Genomic DNA, 16,785 nt, shown 5'->3' on the forward strand with positions numbered 1-16,785 from the left:
TTTTGGACGTATACATTAATCATATTTGCTTTCGGGTTGCCCAGAAGAGCAACGGCTATTTTGAGAAATATCTCGCATTTCATTACTGTGTTCGTGTGGCTAAATGGATAAACATCGGTTTGACTTCTCACTGTGTACAACTGTAAATCCCGGAGACTAGGACATGAAATAATAAATACTATAAGAAAAATGCATATCATACAGGCTACCAATACATAACCTGGGCTCCCGAGTTATCTTATCAATCACTGAATAGATGCAGGCTCGCTGCGAGTCACTCAGTGAGACCTGATATATGGCTGTACCATGGACCTTGATGCCTGAGGTGTCAGTTGCCACTCATGGAACCTTCAGGCCCCGCTGTGATGCAGATCCCGTGGCCAGACCCCCGGCCCAAGCTTCAACCAACCACAAGCTGCGACGCGTGCACACGCAAAACATCGTCACTCCCACTTGTTCCCAGCTTCCCAACATCCTCTCTGCAACTTCGTGAGCCCTCCTCCCTTCGCCGCCCCGTGGTCGCGTTCAGCCCGTCCGATATTCGTCCCTCCCAAACACTGGTCCAGTCATGCGCCTTGGGCGTTAACGATCACTGGTGCATTCGTGGTCTCGATTCCCCAACCTATCCAGAGTTCGTCCTCTACTCGCGCCGCTGAGGGCCTGATAAGTTGGTACTACATCTAAAGCGGAAGGTATGTCCCTACCTTACCTACTGTACCCCCCACCTCCAAAATCCTTTGCCATGAGTCAATAAAGGCTTCCTTGTGTCTGACCTCCTTGCCCCTCGCTTCATTCTTGTCTCATATCCGCTCTCAACTCGCGGAGTGCTAGCGATCTTGTTTCTTCGTTGCGAAACTGGTGGATGAACGATGAACTTGCTAACACTCGCGCGTTTTCTCAGTCGGCCATACCCGCACGACACGCGTGGCGGCCCTACGATATTCTCCTTCCAACAGAAACTGATCATGGACGAAGGCGGTCCTTATCAGCGACGAAAGTCGGATGCGAAGGGCGGAGAGACGCCTGAGCTACAACCTGCGAGTATGGAGGATATATTAGACTCAGAGTCTGATTATTTTTACTCTCCGCCAGGGTCACCGAGCACCAGACCTCGACTCTCGCGCAGTTCTTTTTCCTACCAAGATGACTGGGAAACGTTTCCACCCCTCGACCAGCTCACCGTTTTTGACTTGCTCGACAATTTATCCCTGTCTCAGAGACTCGAGAGAATACAACAGTCTCTAATCTCGCAGAGAGAGAAGGTCAAGAAACAGCAAGAGAAGTTGAGGTCTACTTCGAAGAATGCTAGGGACCGTGTCGTGGGCGAATGGAAACGAAGAGTACCCACTGCTGATGAGCAGCTGGAGAAATACCGTCGTCGCATGAAGACCGGGGTTGAGCGCCTGTCTCAACGGTGGAACGCAGCCTCCGCAGTCACTCTGCGAGAGAAGATCTCGTTCATAGCGGGTGTCCTCAACATTTTTATCAGCGGCTATCTGCTTGGATCGCAGCCTGAATACTTCTATCTCTGGTTCAGCGCACAACTCGCCTACTTTATGCCGATTCGGTTCTACAGATACCGTTCAATCGGATACCACTACTTTCTGGCGGATCTCTGTTACTTCGTCAATTTACTCTGTATGCTCTCCATGTGGGGGTTCCCAAAGTCAAAGAGACTCTTTATCAGCACCTTCTGCTTGGTATTCGGCAATAATGCAGTTGCGATTGCCATGTGGCGGAACTCCATGGTCTTCCACAGTATGGACAAGGTCGTCAGGTGAGTATTTTTGTCCATGCCCAATTTATCTTGCAGCGTCACTAACTGAGCACCGTAGTCTCTTTATCCACATCATGCCCCCAGTGTCCCTTCATTGCCTTGTTCATATGACGCCGCTGGAAATGTTGAAGGAGAGGTTCCCGGCCATCTATGAAATTAAGACGAGTGAACCGGGTTCCCCTGAGCATTTCGGTCTCGGATCCATGGTGATATGGGCGACGGTTCCCTATATTGTCTGGCAGCTGTCTTATCACCTGTTTATCACCGTCCGCCGCGCAGATAAGATTGCGGCAGGGCGTCCGACGAGTTTCACATGGCTTCGCAAGTCCTATGCAAAAGCTTGGATCGGCCGAATCGTCCTAAGCCTACCTGAATATCTGCAAGCCCCCGCATTCATGGTGATTCAATACCTCTATGCGCTCTTGACCATGCTTCCATGCCCTCTCTGGCTTTGGTCACGGTGGGCGAGTGGAATTTTCATCACCGGTCTGTTCATTTTGAGTATCCACAACGGTGCTACGTACTATATTGATGTATTCGGCAAACGCTTCCAGAAGGAGCTTGAGGAGTTGAAGAGGGACGTCGCACGGTGGCAATCTAGTCCCGAAGGAATGGCCCCAATGACTCCTGGAATAGGCGCCACCGTTGGTAGTCCCGAAGGGAAGCAAGAAACATCTTCTCAGGACAACAACTCCGAAAAGGCCAGTATTGAAAAGATTCCTCTTCTCGACTCTACCGGAGTCTCGACGGCTATTGAAAGCGGCACGAAATAAGCCGATGCCAAACCGCAACCGCTCTACACAACAACAGAACTATATTAATATCCCCTGGTTTAGCTATCTTTGGAGTATTCTTTTGAAATTCTTGTCGCATTTGAATGGTCACCTCATGATACCCAACTTTTGATCCGGTCGCTCCCTTTCCCTTAGCCTTTCTGCTATCCTTATACTTGCCCTTTATACGACGACATGGCTTTTTGACTTGTTGATTTTCCGTTATTAATTAGTCTTGCGTGTTTCTTATTTGGTTAGAGCTTAATAGGTTGATGGCTTATAAACCTCCAATGTCAATGACCCATATCGCGTTGCTGTGAAATTATTTTTCTGTACTAGAATATTTATGGTAGTGTCTGTTACACAGTTTTAAGGCCCTTTTTAAGGCACTTTTAAAGTTGCTGATGCCAATGCTTGGCTCGGGGGCGAACCGGGGAAAACACGTAACTCCGAGATCACGTGTGCACCGCCCGGCTCTGCTTGCGGACTTCGTGCAGGATGAGATGGCGCACACAGCCAACTCCCGCCACTCATTGCAATCCGATTCATCAATATTGACCGTGCCAGGGAATCTTTCGATAAGTCCTTAATTATTTGCTAAAGTTGTTGTCCCTATTTCTGTTCTCGCTCGCTTCCTCGAGCACCCTGAATTCTACTAGGCTTCCGCCATGTCCGTCACTATGAGGTCCGCCCGACTGGTGCGTACCAATCCAGTCCTTAGGCCGAACTTCATCGGTGAGTCCTCTCTCACGTCGGATCCTTCTTATTCCTGTGCAAATTTTTCTTGCGCCTTCGCAATTCTTGTGCTCATCATTCCCCTTAACCAGCCCGACCGCGTTATTCCGGAGCTCTAGGCGCAGTCAACGCAACAACCCTCCGATTGACCGGAAGAGACCTCCCATCCCAAGTATCGGCTCTCGCGATCCTAGTTCCGAAGCGAGGATACGCTACAGAACAGTCAACATCTACATCTAGTTCTTCGGACCTACCACCCCCCGGCTTCAACGCGGAGCAAGCCAAGAAACCCATTCCGGCCGATCAGGCCAAGTCCGCGAGCGCCAAGGCAGGCCAACAAACCAAGCCCGAAGATGCTCTTTCGGTACCAGCGCAGAATGTTGCACAGAGTAAGGGCAAGGAGAGTGATTTGGTAACGAAGGCCGCTGCTGGGGAGGGTAAGAAGGTTGGGGAGGAGGCGAAGAAGGAGGCTAAGAAGTTGACTATCGGGCAAAAGATCAAGAAGGAAGTTCAACATTACTGGGACGGTACGAAGCTTCTTGCTACTGAGGTGCGGATTAGCTCAAGGCTTGCGCTGAAGATGGCGGGTGGATATGAGCTCAGCCGGAGAGAACATAGACAGGTTGGTTTAGCAAGGTTGCCAGTTCCATTCGGTACTTGCTAACGATTTCTAGTTAAAACGAACCGTCATCGACCTTGGTCGGTTGGTTCCATTCTCCATGTTCGTTCTCATCCCGTTTGCTGAGCTGCTTCTGCCTGTTGCGCTCAAGCTGTTCCCCAACCTCCTACCGAGCACATACGAGGGCAATTCTACCCGTGAGAAGAAGGCGCTGAGTCTTAGCTCTACCCGGAAGGAATTTTCTACGTTCTTGAAGAACACACTAAAGGAATCGGGCTTGCCTGTGACCGCAGCGACGGTCAGAAACGAGGAGTTCGCCGAGTTCTTCAAGAAGATTCGGACTACCGGGGAGGCACCATCCAGGCAAGATGTTATCAAGGTCTGCAAGATCTTCAAGGATGACCTTACTCTGGACAACTTGTCCCGACCTCAGCTCGTTGGTATCTGCAAATACATGAACCTCAACGCCTTCGGAACCGACGCAATGCTTCGGTACAACATTCGCCACCGCATGCGTCAGATCAAGAGAGATGACCGTGCGATTTTCTACGAGGGAGTGGAGTCTCTCTCTGTTCCTGAGCTGCAGATGGCATGCGCTTCTCGGGGTATTCGTACCCACGGTGTTTCCCCCGCTCGCCTGCGCGAAGATATCACGCAATGGCTAGACCTTCGATTGAAGCAGGGCGTTCCCTCGACCTTGCTAGTCCTCAGCAACGCATACGTCTACGCGCAGGGCGGTAAGGAGGCGGAGATGTCCACTCAGATCGAGTCTCTCCAGTCTGTTCTGTCAAGTATCCCTGAAGAACTCTTCCACGAGATCGAGCTCGAGGTGCACAATGCCGAGGGTGCTGCCACCAACAAGCAGCGCTTGGAAGTCATCAAGGAGCAGCAGGAGCTCATTGAGGAGGAGAACCAGCAGAATGAAGAGAACGAAGAGAAGGGCGTTGCCGCGCCCAAGGACACCGAGAACATTGACGAAGAAAAGCACGAGGCTAGTCAGTCCGGAGAGGCGTCGGAAGCTTTGGCGGAGGGTGAGAAGGCCGAAGAGACTACTAATACTGAGCCTTCAGTGGAGGCCGAGAAGAAGGAGAGCAAATGATTCACCACTTTTCTTTTGCCGCTAACCAACTCCCTACCTTCTTGTCTTGTGTTATGTTTGTACGATAGACTTTGTTTCCCGTTCCGTCGAGGCAACTCTTCATCGCCTCGCACACTCACCATTGCCAACACTTTATTTCCTTTTGTTTTTCTATAGATGGGGCAAGCATTATGGACTTCAGAACTAGACTGACGGTTGAAGTCTCATTGCGATTGACCGGATACAGGATGGATTTCTGCAATTGGGCATGTAACTAAATACAATATAAACTGTATATTCTGACTGCTGTCACTGTTTCCACTGGTGTTGTATTGATCTACAGCTCCAATTGTCTGGCTGTCGGCCTGTCATACTTCAAGAAAGTACGAACGCGGTTCGGTTCCACCCACGACAACCTCGGCAACACAACTCTTGCCAGAGCAACCTTGGACCGTACGAACTCCTCCCATCTCCATCCGCGCCCAATCATCCAGCTAAATTACCCCAGGCGCTCGGTTGATTTAATTTCTCTACTTGGAGCTCGCCCTCTCCTAAAAGCATGCGAAGAGCGCCCTTCTTCCGCGCCCTTCGCATCTCGTCCTCACCCCGCCACTCCAGCGCCATATCGAGTCCCGTACTACTGAGTGATCTCCACATCCGGCGTCATCAATCCATTGCAAGTTCATCCAGTCCGCGTCCAAGTGAAACTAGTTCAACAGAAAGCATGCCGCGCTTGAATCCTATTTCGCAGGTAAGTTGCCAACCTAGTCGCGGTTCGGTATCTATCGCGTTCGCAAATGGATAGATGAGCCACCGCTTTCCACTCTCACATACCCATGATGAAACAAGTCAGCGAACATATCTAACTCTAAACAGGCGGCCATCGATCGGCTACGGGCCTTTAAACCTCCAGCCACAAGTTATGACCTCGTGCCGGTCTCGCGCCGGGCAGCAGTTCTACTTTTGCTTTATGCCGACGCAAGGGGAGATTTGCGCGTTGTGCTGACTATTCGCGCCAGCACGTTGAGTTCATGTATGTCTTGAATCTTGAGTCTTCTCCATGGACTTGTTGCACTCTCAATGCAGAGTACGGCAAGGAGTACGGGATCTGGTTATCTAACAGTTTTTTCTTCAATTTTATTCATAGATGCAGGACAAGCTGCGTTACCAGGTGGTATGTTCCAGCCACCTTATGCATAAGATATAGGAAGCTATAGAGATAGATGTAAGTATAGATAGACGTACTAACTCACCCCACAGGAAAATCCGACTCGGAATTAGAAACGCCCCTCCAAACCGCCCGCCGCGAAGCGCACGAAGAAATCGGTCTTCCAGGGCTAGACTACCCCCTCCCACCCCCCTTCACAGTCGAGCACCTGTGCGAGATCCCATGCTCGCTGGCGCGCACCGAGCTCGTCGTGCGGCCGTGCGTGGCGTTGCTGCACACCTTTGACGAGGCGAGCGGGCGTGACGCAGATCCTGAAACAGAGCTTATCCCGCGCCTGGATGCCAGAGAGGTAGCAGCGGTGTTTACGGCGCCGTTTCGGGATTTCTTGTTTCAGCTAGGGACCGAGAGTGAGAGGGCTGGTGGAAAAGGGGATGAGGAGTGGTATCATGGGCTCTGGACGGAATGGTGGGGGACGCAGTGGCGGAGTGAGTGCTCACCTCTGCCTATTCTATCTATTCCTGCCTCTGTCGCATATAATCCGTGGATATTTGGGCTAATAACACTGTGCAGTGCACCAATTCTTCGTCCCCATTGACTCAACGAAAGTGATAAAGCCCCGGGCTCATGACCAGTCGCAGTCAGAAGCCGTGCACAAACTCGAGGAGCAAGAATCCTCCGGCGATGTCACGCGGTATCGAGTCTTTGGCATGACAGCGCGCATCCTTGTCGATGTTGCGCGCATCGCTTATAAACACGAGCCGGACTTTGAGCATAATCGCCATACCGGCGATGAGGAGTTGATTAAGCGGTTGAGGGGGAGGGGGAGGCTGGGCCCTAAGATTTGATTCTGATTATCTGTCTAGGTATTCATGGTTTATGTGTAAGTATGGCTTTTGAGTTAAAGAGGGGGAGGATGGTTTTTCCGTGTGGTATGTTTTATATAGATATGGATATACGGAATGGGATACCCTGATTTGTGCATTGCATACTAGCTGTGTCTGGTATTTCGGATAATGCATGCCGGGCTCTACAGCTATTAGCTAGTGAGACTGAGAAATGAGGGAGAGCAAGGAAGCACACCGACAAGCATACCAACCACCATCCACGAGACAATGACAGCCATCAGAGCCGATCGGAGCATCGAGGAATGTCAGGTTCGTCCACATGGCATGACATGGCAAACCTCTACCCAATAACGGCGCTGTCGCCCGAATAAAGTTCTCTAATAAAGTTCTCCGGTATGTGGGCATCAACCTAACTGACCGCTCCGGCGCTCCATAATCCAGCCCGCTTCCTGTTGAACCAAAGTCGCGCCCGAGACGCTCGGCCGGAAAGGCTGAAGTATTCTGACCATTCTGACCATGACCGATCCTGCCAATGCCCCGCGCCCCAGGGCTCCAAGCCTCCAGTCTCGAGTCCAGACTGCCCAAGGGCTGGGGACGAGACTCCACCTAAATTCCAGTATCTAGGCTCGCCAATAGTAGTCAACAGCTGTTCGCTTGAAAAGATCAAATATGTAAGGCGATTGGCTCATTCTGTCTGCCTGACCAACTGTCAGGCTAAGGTTATCATCCGATTGGGTTATGGAGAACAAAGAAACGAAGGTCACGAACCACAGGGATGCCGACCGCTTCTTCCTCTTTTTTTTTTTTTAGTTTCCTCTCTTTCTGCCTCATTCCTGAAGTAGGTAACTATGCGAGCTAGGCAAGTAACTCTGTCAGCCGGGAAACTTTCTGCCCGGACCAGTAGCAGGGAGAACCCCTAGGCAAGTCGGTGACTCGGAGACATTTTGGTTATACGACCGCAAACTACATACGGATGAAGGGCTGGGGTCTGATATTCGTGGTTTGACTATGGGGTATGTGTGTACGGGCCCGGCTGATGGGCGATATTTGCTTCTTTAACTATATTGTTTGATGATGCTGGGCGGGCGATAGGCAATAATATGCAAGACAGCGAGCTCGGCGATGTCGACTCGATTGTAATTGTCAGGCCTGGTTGGGTTGAGCCTGCGGGATAATGAGAAGACCAGGCTCCCTGGACGTGAGGTACTCAGGTGCAGATGTCGGTCGGTGCGCAATTCATACATGACACTCGCAGAAGGATTCTGCATGCTGAAGGAGGCACTGGCAGAAGCGCAAGCGGGTGGCGGGCGCAAAAATGGGACGCGCAATTGCATCATATATTCTCCGTAGATTTCGGCTCAGAGGAATCCGGTTCCTAGAGGGCGCTGAGAGATGAGGATTCGTAATGGGCATGGATTGAGGATACCGGTGCGGTCAGTCACTGTCGGTGTGATGTGATGGGCCGGATTCGGGAGAGCTTGTTTGCCAAATTGATTTTGTTTGCGGGGGCAGATCCTGTCAATCGGTCCATCGATCAAGACTGGACAAGTTGGCAAGCTAAGTTAGTTTGTTTTTCCCCCTGAACGGATGCTCAGTGCTGAATCTGACGGGCAGTGCTGCTCTCCAATGAGTCGGCGCAAGGGCCCAAAGTCGGGCATCCTCGAGGCCAGGCCGGCGGGTTCTTCACGGATAGACACGTTATTGCTAGCAAGGAGTACCTAACGAGCCTGGTCAAGGGAAAGAGTTTTGAGGCTTCTGGTTCAAGACAAGGTAAGCGATGGTGGAGAAACAGACGACCGAAAATGATGCATCACTTTGACCTCCGAACCGGTTCAGGCCACGCGAACGCTTTCTTTGTTCCAGTTCGCTTCCAGAACCCACGTAGACTTTGGAGGATGAGACGGTCTCGTAGATGTTAGTTCTCGAGTCCGCTACCGTAATTGACGATCGCCGGCGAGCTAATACCTCGTTGGAATGATTAGGACGGATTGAAATGCTCGGCCGATGAAAGATGAGGATGGGCCCTCCCTTGCATCTGTGTTACCTCAGTAATCAGCTCACCTCATGCAAAGGGATGCTATTTCTATCTTTCTCTGCCCTGACCTTTGTGTCTTGTCAACCGTCACTCTTGCGGCCTCTTGTCGGTTTCAGCTCTTTGCCTGGGCGTCCAAGAGTCCCAGTTCTGCCTGTTGCTCCGTCTTTGATAGACTGCAGCGACTGCATCGAACTGCAGAAAAAGAAACGCAGCAGCAGACGATTTAAGGGCCCGACGGACTGATTGTCATTTGTCGCATTTTTGGTCCACTTCTGCTTCTGCTTGTGCATCCCTGTCGCACAGCCTGGCCTTCACTTGACTTATTAGCTCTGCGTCTGCTTCTCTTCTACTCTCGTTTTGCTTCCCCCTCTTCGTCAGAGGGGGATTTCTCTCGGGCTTCTCTCGTTGCAGCCCATACTCACCATGCTGTCGCCGTCAGCCTACTCGCCCTCGAGGCAGCCTCAGCCTCCCCCAGTACGGCCCTCCAGGTCTCTCGAGGGCCTGGAAAAGGTCATTCCTCCCAGCTCTCCTCTTCCCGTCGCCCATACCCGCTCTCGCCTGCACTTGGACAAGCCGCTGCCCGACCTTCCTGCAAGGTCACGCACCCAGTCTCCAGCACACTTCGTCGGCTCAACGGCGTGGAGCGACGACAGCAGCACCGTCAACAGCTTCGAAGACGATGACGACGACGACGATGGAGACGACCTCCGTTGCCGCCGCCGGTCCAGCATTTCGACAGAGAGCTATCCCGTGTTCGTCCGCTCCGGCTCAGACGATCCAGATCTCGCTGGCTTCGTCGATCATCCTTCCGTCTCCACGCTGGACCGAATTGACACTCCGGCTGCGGATCCCTTCGACAATCACCAAAAGACAGCAGCAGCCTCGTCGTTGCCTGGCCTCACATTCCTTGCGGACGAGCGCTACACTCCCTCGGCCCCGCCGCAGCAGCACTGGAACAACCACGTCGGCCCCAACCACTACTTCCGCGAGAAGAAATGGGACTTCTTCCCTGAGCTAGCCACTCCGTCAGCCTTACCCCAGAACTCGCCCCACAACGGCTTCACTCCACGCCCTCGTAAGAAAGACACTGCCCGCCGATGGATCCCCATCCCCTCCGACAAGGGCGCTGCGTTCGCCAACGACGTCCGCAATTCAATCCGCTCCATTCAACGCCGTCTCTCCCGCAACTCCATGGACAAGGACAAGCCCAAGCGAGGCCAAAGCGACGGCCGGCCTACTACGTCTCCCATCGAGTTCGCCCGCGGTCTGTATAGTTCTAGCACTAGTTCTCCGCAACCACAACTCCAAACCCCCTCCTCAACAGGCGACTACTACTTCAACCACCGAGTCTCCTCAATTCCACAGACCCCGGTCTACACCAGTGTCGACGAAAAACTTACCCACCTCTCCATCTCCCCCACCGGCTCTTCAATTTCCGATCAATCCATGCTAGCGCGTGAAACACTCTCACAGTCCCTCTCGAATACATGTTCCCACTCCGAAAACCCCCTCCCTTCCCCGGTGAAGCCGAAAGAAAAACAACTTGCCGTCCCTATCTCTGCTTACCAGAAGTACGGTGCCGCCATCTGGGATAAATCCGGTAAGGAGAAGGCCCCAAAGCCAAAGCATCAAAAGCGCCTCAGCTACCAGCATCACCGGCAGCAACAGCGGGTGCGTTTTCCCAAGTATCGGAACCGGAAGCGGAAGGAGTCAACCAAATTCAAGGAAAACAACAATATACTCATCTCCTCCACAACACCGCTCAAGCCATCCGGTCGCAAACAGACAAGCGCGCCGTTACGGCAAGGGACTCGCCACGCGGTTAGGGCTTTGCAAGGCGGGACGAGCCAGGTGCTTGTTGCTATTGATGGGGCGAGGAGGAGGATGGCCGAGACTTCTCCTCTTGTTTCCAAGAGGTCGAGGCTGAACTCGGCATCAACGTCGAAATTGGACATGAGAAAGACGCATTTGAAGAGTCAGATTCGGCTTGTTGGGCCGGTGAACCCGTATACTACAACTCATCGGAGGGATCAGTGGATATGAATATTATGGCTACGGAACTAAAGTTGTAACGCTTGGCTAGCTATTTCTTTTTCTTTTCCTTTTTTCCTGTGTTTTTATTTTCATTTCTAGCGTTCCATCATCCTTCCCTTACTTTTCTTTCTTACTCCTTTACTTACTTGACATTGATACCTATTTGAGTTTACTATTATTACGCAAGGCTGGGTGTTACGGTGTTGGAATGGCCACGACAGGATGGATGAACTCTACTACTTGGTACCAGGATGTCTACTGTATATTGCATATCATCTGCGAAATGAATACTCAGCTTCTTCCTAATGGTCTTATCTCTTCCCAAACAAGCAGACCCCTACATGACTGGATTCTCTAATCGTAGAATAAACCCAGGGTATGCAATCACGGTCAATTGCCGGGGGTTCTCCCTTGCTGATCGTAGGCACAGCCCTGGCCCCTCCCAATCCCCACCCCCATCCGCCATTTCACAGCCTGTCAACTCCACCACGCGCAATCAGTGACGCCATGAGATTAAGATGAGATGACGAAGGCCGGTCCGTAAGACAAGGGCAAAACGGGCACACCTAAGACACTTGCCCTGGAGCCCCGTGTGACGATGATCGCCGGCTCTTAGTACGCCTGCAGACTGGGCTGCGGCAGTACAAATCAGGTTCGAGATTATCATATATTGGGACGGGCATGTAACGAAACGAAGCGCAAGCGAGATTAGATCAGGCGAGAAATTTAACAGGGATACCCTCGTCCCTTTCTCCTCCCGGCTTTGTGTTTCTGAGATCTCCGGTGCTCGGTTGTCGCACGACAGCTCTTGAGCTTTGATTCCCCGGTGGACTGTGACGGGAATGTGAGGCAGGATCTGAAACGGTGATGTTGTGCAGTGGCTTGGTTGTGAGACTTGGGTTCGGGAGGATGCATGGTACATCCTTGATTTACCCTGGTCTACTTCCGGGCATGGATCTGTATTTGCCGGTTGGAAAAGGATTAGCAAGCTGACCTATTTCGATTCCTAATATCTCTAGGCGAGGTTCAGGCTGGCCTGATCATGGGTCATGCTGGGTAAAGTAGCCCTCGTCTTTTGGTGCTAACGCCAGTCCGATGTTTGGTTTCACTATGTTGTGGGTAAAGCTGTCCATCTACATCCATACTGTGTCTGTTTAGTAAACAGTACCACCCTTCTTTTCCCATTTGAATTACTTCCAGGGACGAGAATGAACCAGGTATGGCCCTTAGAAGACCCTGTCAGTTTCTTTGATACTGTTGGGTTGTTCTTGCCTTTACTTACCGTAGCAGCAACCAGAGCCTGTCCGGTAGCTGGTGGCCATTAGTAACTGCCTCTAATAAGTAGGTACCACCTAATTTTGGACGTTTTGCCACTGCAAGAGTTGAGCTACTGTCCAGAGTATCATTGTGCATATAATATATTTTCAAACTTGTAATAACATTTATTAGTGACCTCTCCGTCAATCTGAATGGAGCACCCCTTCAAAATACATAGCTTCAAGGCAGGGTTGCTGGTCTATCCAGTCAGCTCTATTCAGCGGACGATGCTCTATTATTTATCTATTCTTTTACTCCGGACTCTCTTATATAATCGCAATAGAATCGCGCCAGCTATCTGGCTGCCTGGAGGAAGATCGGTGGTGTGAGATTCCCCGGAGGATTCTCCGCATGCAGCCTCAACGTCACAGGTGACTCTCCCGTTCCTGGGCTCTCGTTTGCACTGCATTCCCTTCCTCCTCTTGATTTATCCATCTCTCCTTTGTGTCCCCTCTCTTATCTTAGATCGTCCAGCCTTAACCCCTACCCGTTGACTTATCTTTTCCCAGTGGTGTTCTTACTTCCTGCCTCCTGCTCCCACCCCGCAATCATGGGTGGAGACGTTCTCCGACAAGCTCCCAGCTCTCTGCCACGCGCGCCCGATGGCCCCGTCGGCCAACGCATCAGGAGCATCTACACAGACCGTTTAAAACAGTTTACTTCCAAGGGCCAGTACGAGAACCAGAATCTACTAGGGTGAGTTCTACCGCCTGGCCCAGTACCCACATCCACTTCACTCCTCGATTCTTGAGGTGTTGGCCTTCCCCGCACGCGAATGGCACCGCTCACACCACCTCTCACAGGAAGCTCTTCGAGGCCACCAACTCGGACGAGGACCACGTCAAGCTCTCAGTCTATTCCGTTCCAGACCTTCAACGCCCGACATTTAAGGAAGCTACCTCCCATGACTTTAAACCTACCCATATTGGGGCCTCTTTTGGCCCTAGTTGGTCGACCCACTGGTTCCGAATTCGGTTGACCGTCCCGGAGGACATGCGGGAGAAAGAACGACTAGAGTTCCACTGGGATGCGAATAACGAAGGCTTAGTATGGACTGAGGATGGTCGCCCGTTACAGGGTCTTACCGGTGGTGGGGAGCGAGTCGAATGGATTATCCCTGATGCTTGGCGCGATGGAAAAGAGCATGTCTTTTACATTGAGATGGCATGCAACGGGATGTTTGGTAATGCCCCTGGGTCAGATTCGATTCAGCCGCCGAAACCGGATACGTATTATACCCTGAATACTGCGCGGATTACTGCGGTCAACCTGGAGGCGCGGGCTTTATTCTATGATTTCTGGATCATATCTGGTATGCCAAAATAAGATTCGATTTCCGGAGATGTCCTACTAACGGTGAGCAGATGCCGCTAGGGAATTTCCTGCTGAGGGCTGGGAATCTCACGAGGCCAACGTGGTGGCTAATTCCATCATCGACGCTTTCATTGCGGGTAATGGAAGCTTAGAATCCATCAAAGAAGGACGCAAGATTGCGCAAAAGTACCTTGGAGACAAGGTAGATTCCGCAGAAGTATACGAAACCGGTACCCAGCCTATTGTATATGGCATAGGCCACTGCCACATCGACACCTGCTGGCTTTGGCCGTGGGCAGAGACCAAGCGTAAAGTCGCGAGATCATGGTCAAATCAATGTGACCTCATGGATCGCTACCCGGAGCACCGCTTTGCTTGCTCTCAGGCCCAGCAGTTCAAATGGCTGAAGCAGTATTATCCCTCTGTGTTTGACCGTGTCAAGGGCTGGGTTAAGAAGGGCCACTTTCAGCCAATTGGTGGTAGCTGGGTCGAGCACGATACCAACATGCCCAGTGGAGAATCATTGGTTAGACAGTTCCTTTACGGACAAAGGTTTTTCGAAAGCAATTTCGGGGAGCGCAGCACGACTTTCTGGCTTCCAGATACTTTCGGTTACTCCACGCAGATCCCACAGATTTGTCGACTTGCAGGCATGAGTCGTTTCTTCACACAGAAGCTTAGCTGGAACAACATCAACAACTTCCCACATACAACCTTCAAATGGGTTGCGCTCGACGGGAGCCAAGTTATGTGCCATATGGCCCCGTCGGAAACATACACCGCTGATGCCCACTTTGGAGACGTAAAGCGCAGCGTAACCCAGCACAAGTCTCTGGATACGGACAACACATCGCTTCTTGTCTTTGGAAAGGGTGATGGTGGTGGTGGGCCTACCTTTGAGCATCTGGAAAAGCTCCGTCGCTGCCGTGGCCTCAGTGACAAAACGGGTTCGCTTCCGCGAGCATCGATGGGCGGGTCGGTTGATGATTTCTTCGCGAAGCTGGAAAAGAGATCCGCAGAGGGTACACAATTTCCGACGTGGTACGGAGAGCTCTACTTCGAACTACACCGCGGCACCTACACTACGCAGGCGAATAACAAGCGCAACAACCGTCGAGCTGAGTTCTTGCTTCGCGAGCTAGAGTTCCTGGCGACACTTGCATCTGTGACCAAGTCCGACTATGACTACCCGAAGAAGGAAATTGACGAAATGTGGGAAGGGGTGCTTATCTGTCAATTCCATGACTGTCTACCAGGTAGCTGTATTGAAATGTGCTATGACGATTCAGACGAACTGTACGCCCAGATCTTTGACACCGGTCTAAAAGCACGAGAGGGAGCACTCGAAGCTCTCGGATTCATCAGAGATGGCGCAATTCCAGTCGCCATCAATACCCTACCATGGGATAGGTCCGAGGTGGTTAAGCTCCCCAAGGGGATAGCCACAACCGGGTCCAGCCATGCGCCGATGAGTGGTGGCCCCGGTGTCATCCCACAATCCAAAGCCAACTTTAGGGTCTCTAAAGTCAGCGTGAACGAGATCAAACCCGGAGTGTTCCGCCTCGACAACGGAAAACTGCGACTTGACGTGCAGAACGGCATTATCAAATCCCTATATGATGTCGACGCAGACCGCGAAGTCATCGCTCCAGGTGGCAAAGCCGGTCAGCTAGTTATCTTCGATGATAAGCCTCTCTACTGGCAAGCGTGGGACGTCGAAGTCTTCCACCTCGAATCGCGCAAAGAACTCCAATCCGGCAAAACCAGCATCGCTGAGCAGGACGCCTACCGCGTCAGCGTCGGCACCGAAACGAAGATTAGCGAGAACAGCTGGGTCAAGACGACCATCAGCCTCGCCGCTGCCTCAGAAGGGAAACTGTCTCACGTCGAGTTCGAAAGCGAAGTCGAATGGCAGGAAACGATGAAATTCCTCAAAGTCGAATTCCCTGTCGACATCACAAACACTGAGGCGTCCTACGAAACCCAATACGGTATCATCAAACGCCCAACTCACTACAACACAAGGTACGCTTTTCTCTCTTCCACTTTATCGCCATACACATACTAACATAACAAACTCTCCAGCTGGGACATGGCCAAGTTCGAAGTCTGCACACACAAATGGGCCGACCTGTCAGAAAACGGCTACGGCGTATCCATCCTGAACGACTCCAAATACGGCTTCGCAACATGCGGCAACCTCATGCGTCTTTCCCTCCTCCGTGCGCCCAAGGCACCAGACGCCCACGCCGACATGGGCCGCCACTCAATCCGCTACGGTATCCTCCCGCATGCCGGCCCTCTAGACTCTCGAACCATCAGGGCCGGATACGAATTCAACCATCCGCTCATCCTCGACAACTCCCTATCTCTACCCAACAATTCAAGTGTAGACTCCGTCACCACGATCCTCCGCAAGATTGGACTCACAGGATCTCCGTCCCTAGTGCTTGACGCAGTCAAGCGCGGTGAAGATGATGAGGATATCGACAGCGACCCGGACATCTCGCTCCCTGGCGCAAAGCGTAAGGGTCAGAGTATTATCCTGCGAGTTTACGAGAGCCTGGGTGGGAAGAGCCGCGGCGCGATCAGGACCGAGTTCCACGTTAAGCGTGTGTGGAAGTGTAATGTCCTTGAAGATGATGAGACGCCGCTTGATGTTGCGGATGATGGGGATGGGTGGAAGAAGGTTAATATTGAGTTGAGGCCATTTGAGATTGCGACGTTTAGATTGCAGCTGTAGTTTTTCAACTTTCCCCGATTATAGTTGGCTATTTTTGTTGTCACCTTCATGTTACGAGTTTGCTTGTCTATATCTGACTCCATTGTGAGATTATCCTGAAAAAGTGAGGTGGAAGATCTGGAGAATAGATAGAAGCAGAGGATATCACAAACAGTAAAAGAGAACAGCAAAAAAAAGAAAGATATTCTAGAAGAGACCCAAACGTCTTTTCTTTACCACGAAAACATGCGACAATGCCATCTCCAGCGCCAGAGCTCCCAGCAAACAAATAACCCATCCAGCAAGCACACCTAGTATAACAGACCAGCAACTCCATACCCAAGCTAAATAAATTCCCGCACATGTAA

At 51.6% G+C, this 16,785-nt stretch overlaps 6 protein-coding genes across 6 annotated transcripts; all 6 read left to right on the forward strand.

The window, feature by feature from the left end:
- Positions 1-341: 341 nt before the first annotated feature.
- Positions 342-762, forward strand: ASPSYDRAFT_1172095 (uncharacterized protein; the record flags this gene model as incomplete). The annotated part of the gene is made up of 1 exon (XM_040840262.1): positions 342-762. The coding sequence occupies one exon, from the start codon at positions 342-344 to the stop codon at positions 654-656; it is 315 nt and encodes a 104-aa protein (XP_040704638.1). The 3' UTR covers positions 657-762.
- Positions 763-965: 203 nt separating this feature from the next.
- On the forward strand, positions 966-2,550 carry ASPSYDRAFT_56317 (glycerophosphocholine acyltransferase; the record flags this gene model as incomplete). Its single annotated transcript, XM_040849194.1, has 2 exons — positions 966-1,777; positions 1,836-2,550. The coding sequence occupies 2 exons, from the start codon at positions 966-968 to the stop codon at positions 2,548-2,550; spliced, it is 1,527 nt and encodes a 508-aa protein (XP_040704639.1).
- A 520-nt stretch (positions 2,551-3,070) lies between these two features.
- On the forward strand, positions 3,071-5,294 carry ASPSYDRAFT_42625 (MRS7 family protein). Its single transcript, XM_040846493.1, has 3 exons — positions 3,071-3,285; positions 3,378-3,907; positions 3,960-5,294. Exons 1-3 carry the CDS (start codon positions 3,219-3,221, stop codon positions 5,001-5,003), a joined length of 1,641 nt encoding a protein of 546 aa, XP_040704640.1. The 5' UTR covers positions 3,071-3,218; the 3' UTR covers positions 5,004-5,294.
- Positions 5,295-5,706: 412 nt separating this feature from the next.
- Positions 5,707-6,995, forward strand: ASPSYDRAFT_87410 (NUDIX hydrolase; the record flags this gene model as incomplete). The annotated part of the gene is made up of 5 exons (XM_040851834.1): positions 5,707-5,733; positions 5,859-6,015; positions 6,130-6,156; positions 6,243-6,635; positions 6,721-6,995. 5 exons carry the CDS (start codon positions 5,707-5,709, stop codon positions 6,993-6,995), a joined length of 879 nt encoding a protein of 292 aa, XP_040704641.1.
- A 2,103-nt stretch (positions 6,996-9,098) lies between these two features.
- ASPSYDRAFT_42633 (uncharacterized protein) lies at positions 9,099-11,391 on the forward strand. Its single transcript, XM_040846494.1, has one exon. The coding sequence runs from the start codon at positions 9,454-9,456 to the stop codon at positions 11,071-11,073; it is 1,620 nt and encodes a 539-aa protein (XP_040704642.1). The 5' UTR covers positions 9,099-9,453; the 3' UTR covers positions 11,074-11,391.
- Positions 11,392-12,549: 1,158 nt separating this feature from the next.
- ams1 (alpha-mannosidase) lies at positions 12,550-16,670 on the forward strand. The gene is made up of 4 exons (XM_040850877.1): positions 12,550-13,077; positions 13,185-13,693; positions 13,746-15,720; positions 15,781-16,670. Exons 1-4 carry the CDS (start codon positions 12,932-12,934, stop codon positions 16,436-16,438), a joined length of 3,288 nt encoding a protein of 1,095 aa, XP_040704643.1. The 5' UTR covers positions 12,550-12,931; the 3' UTR covers positions 16,439-16,670.
- Positions 16,671-16,785: the final 115 nt, after the last annotated feature.

The sequence above is a fragment of the Aspergillus sydowii genome (assembly GCF_001890705.1).
Source record: "Aspergillus sydowii CBS 593.65 unplaced genomic scaffold ASPSYscaffold_3, whole genome shotgun sequence".
Classification (NCBI taxonomy): Eukaryota; Fungi; Ascomycota; class Eurotiomycetes; order Eurotiales; family Aspergillaceae; genus Aspergillus; species Aspergillus sydowii.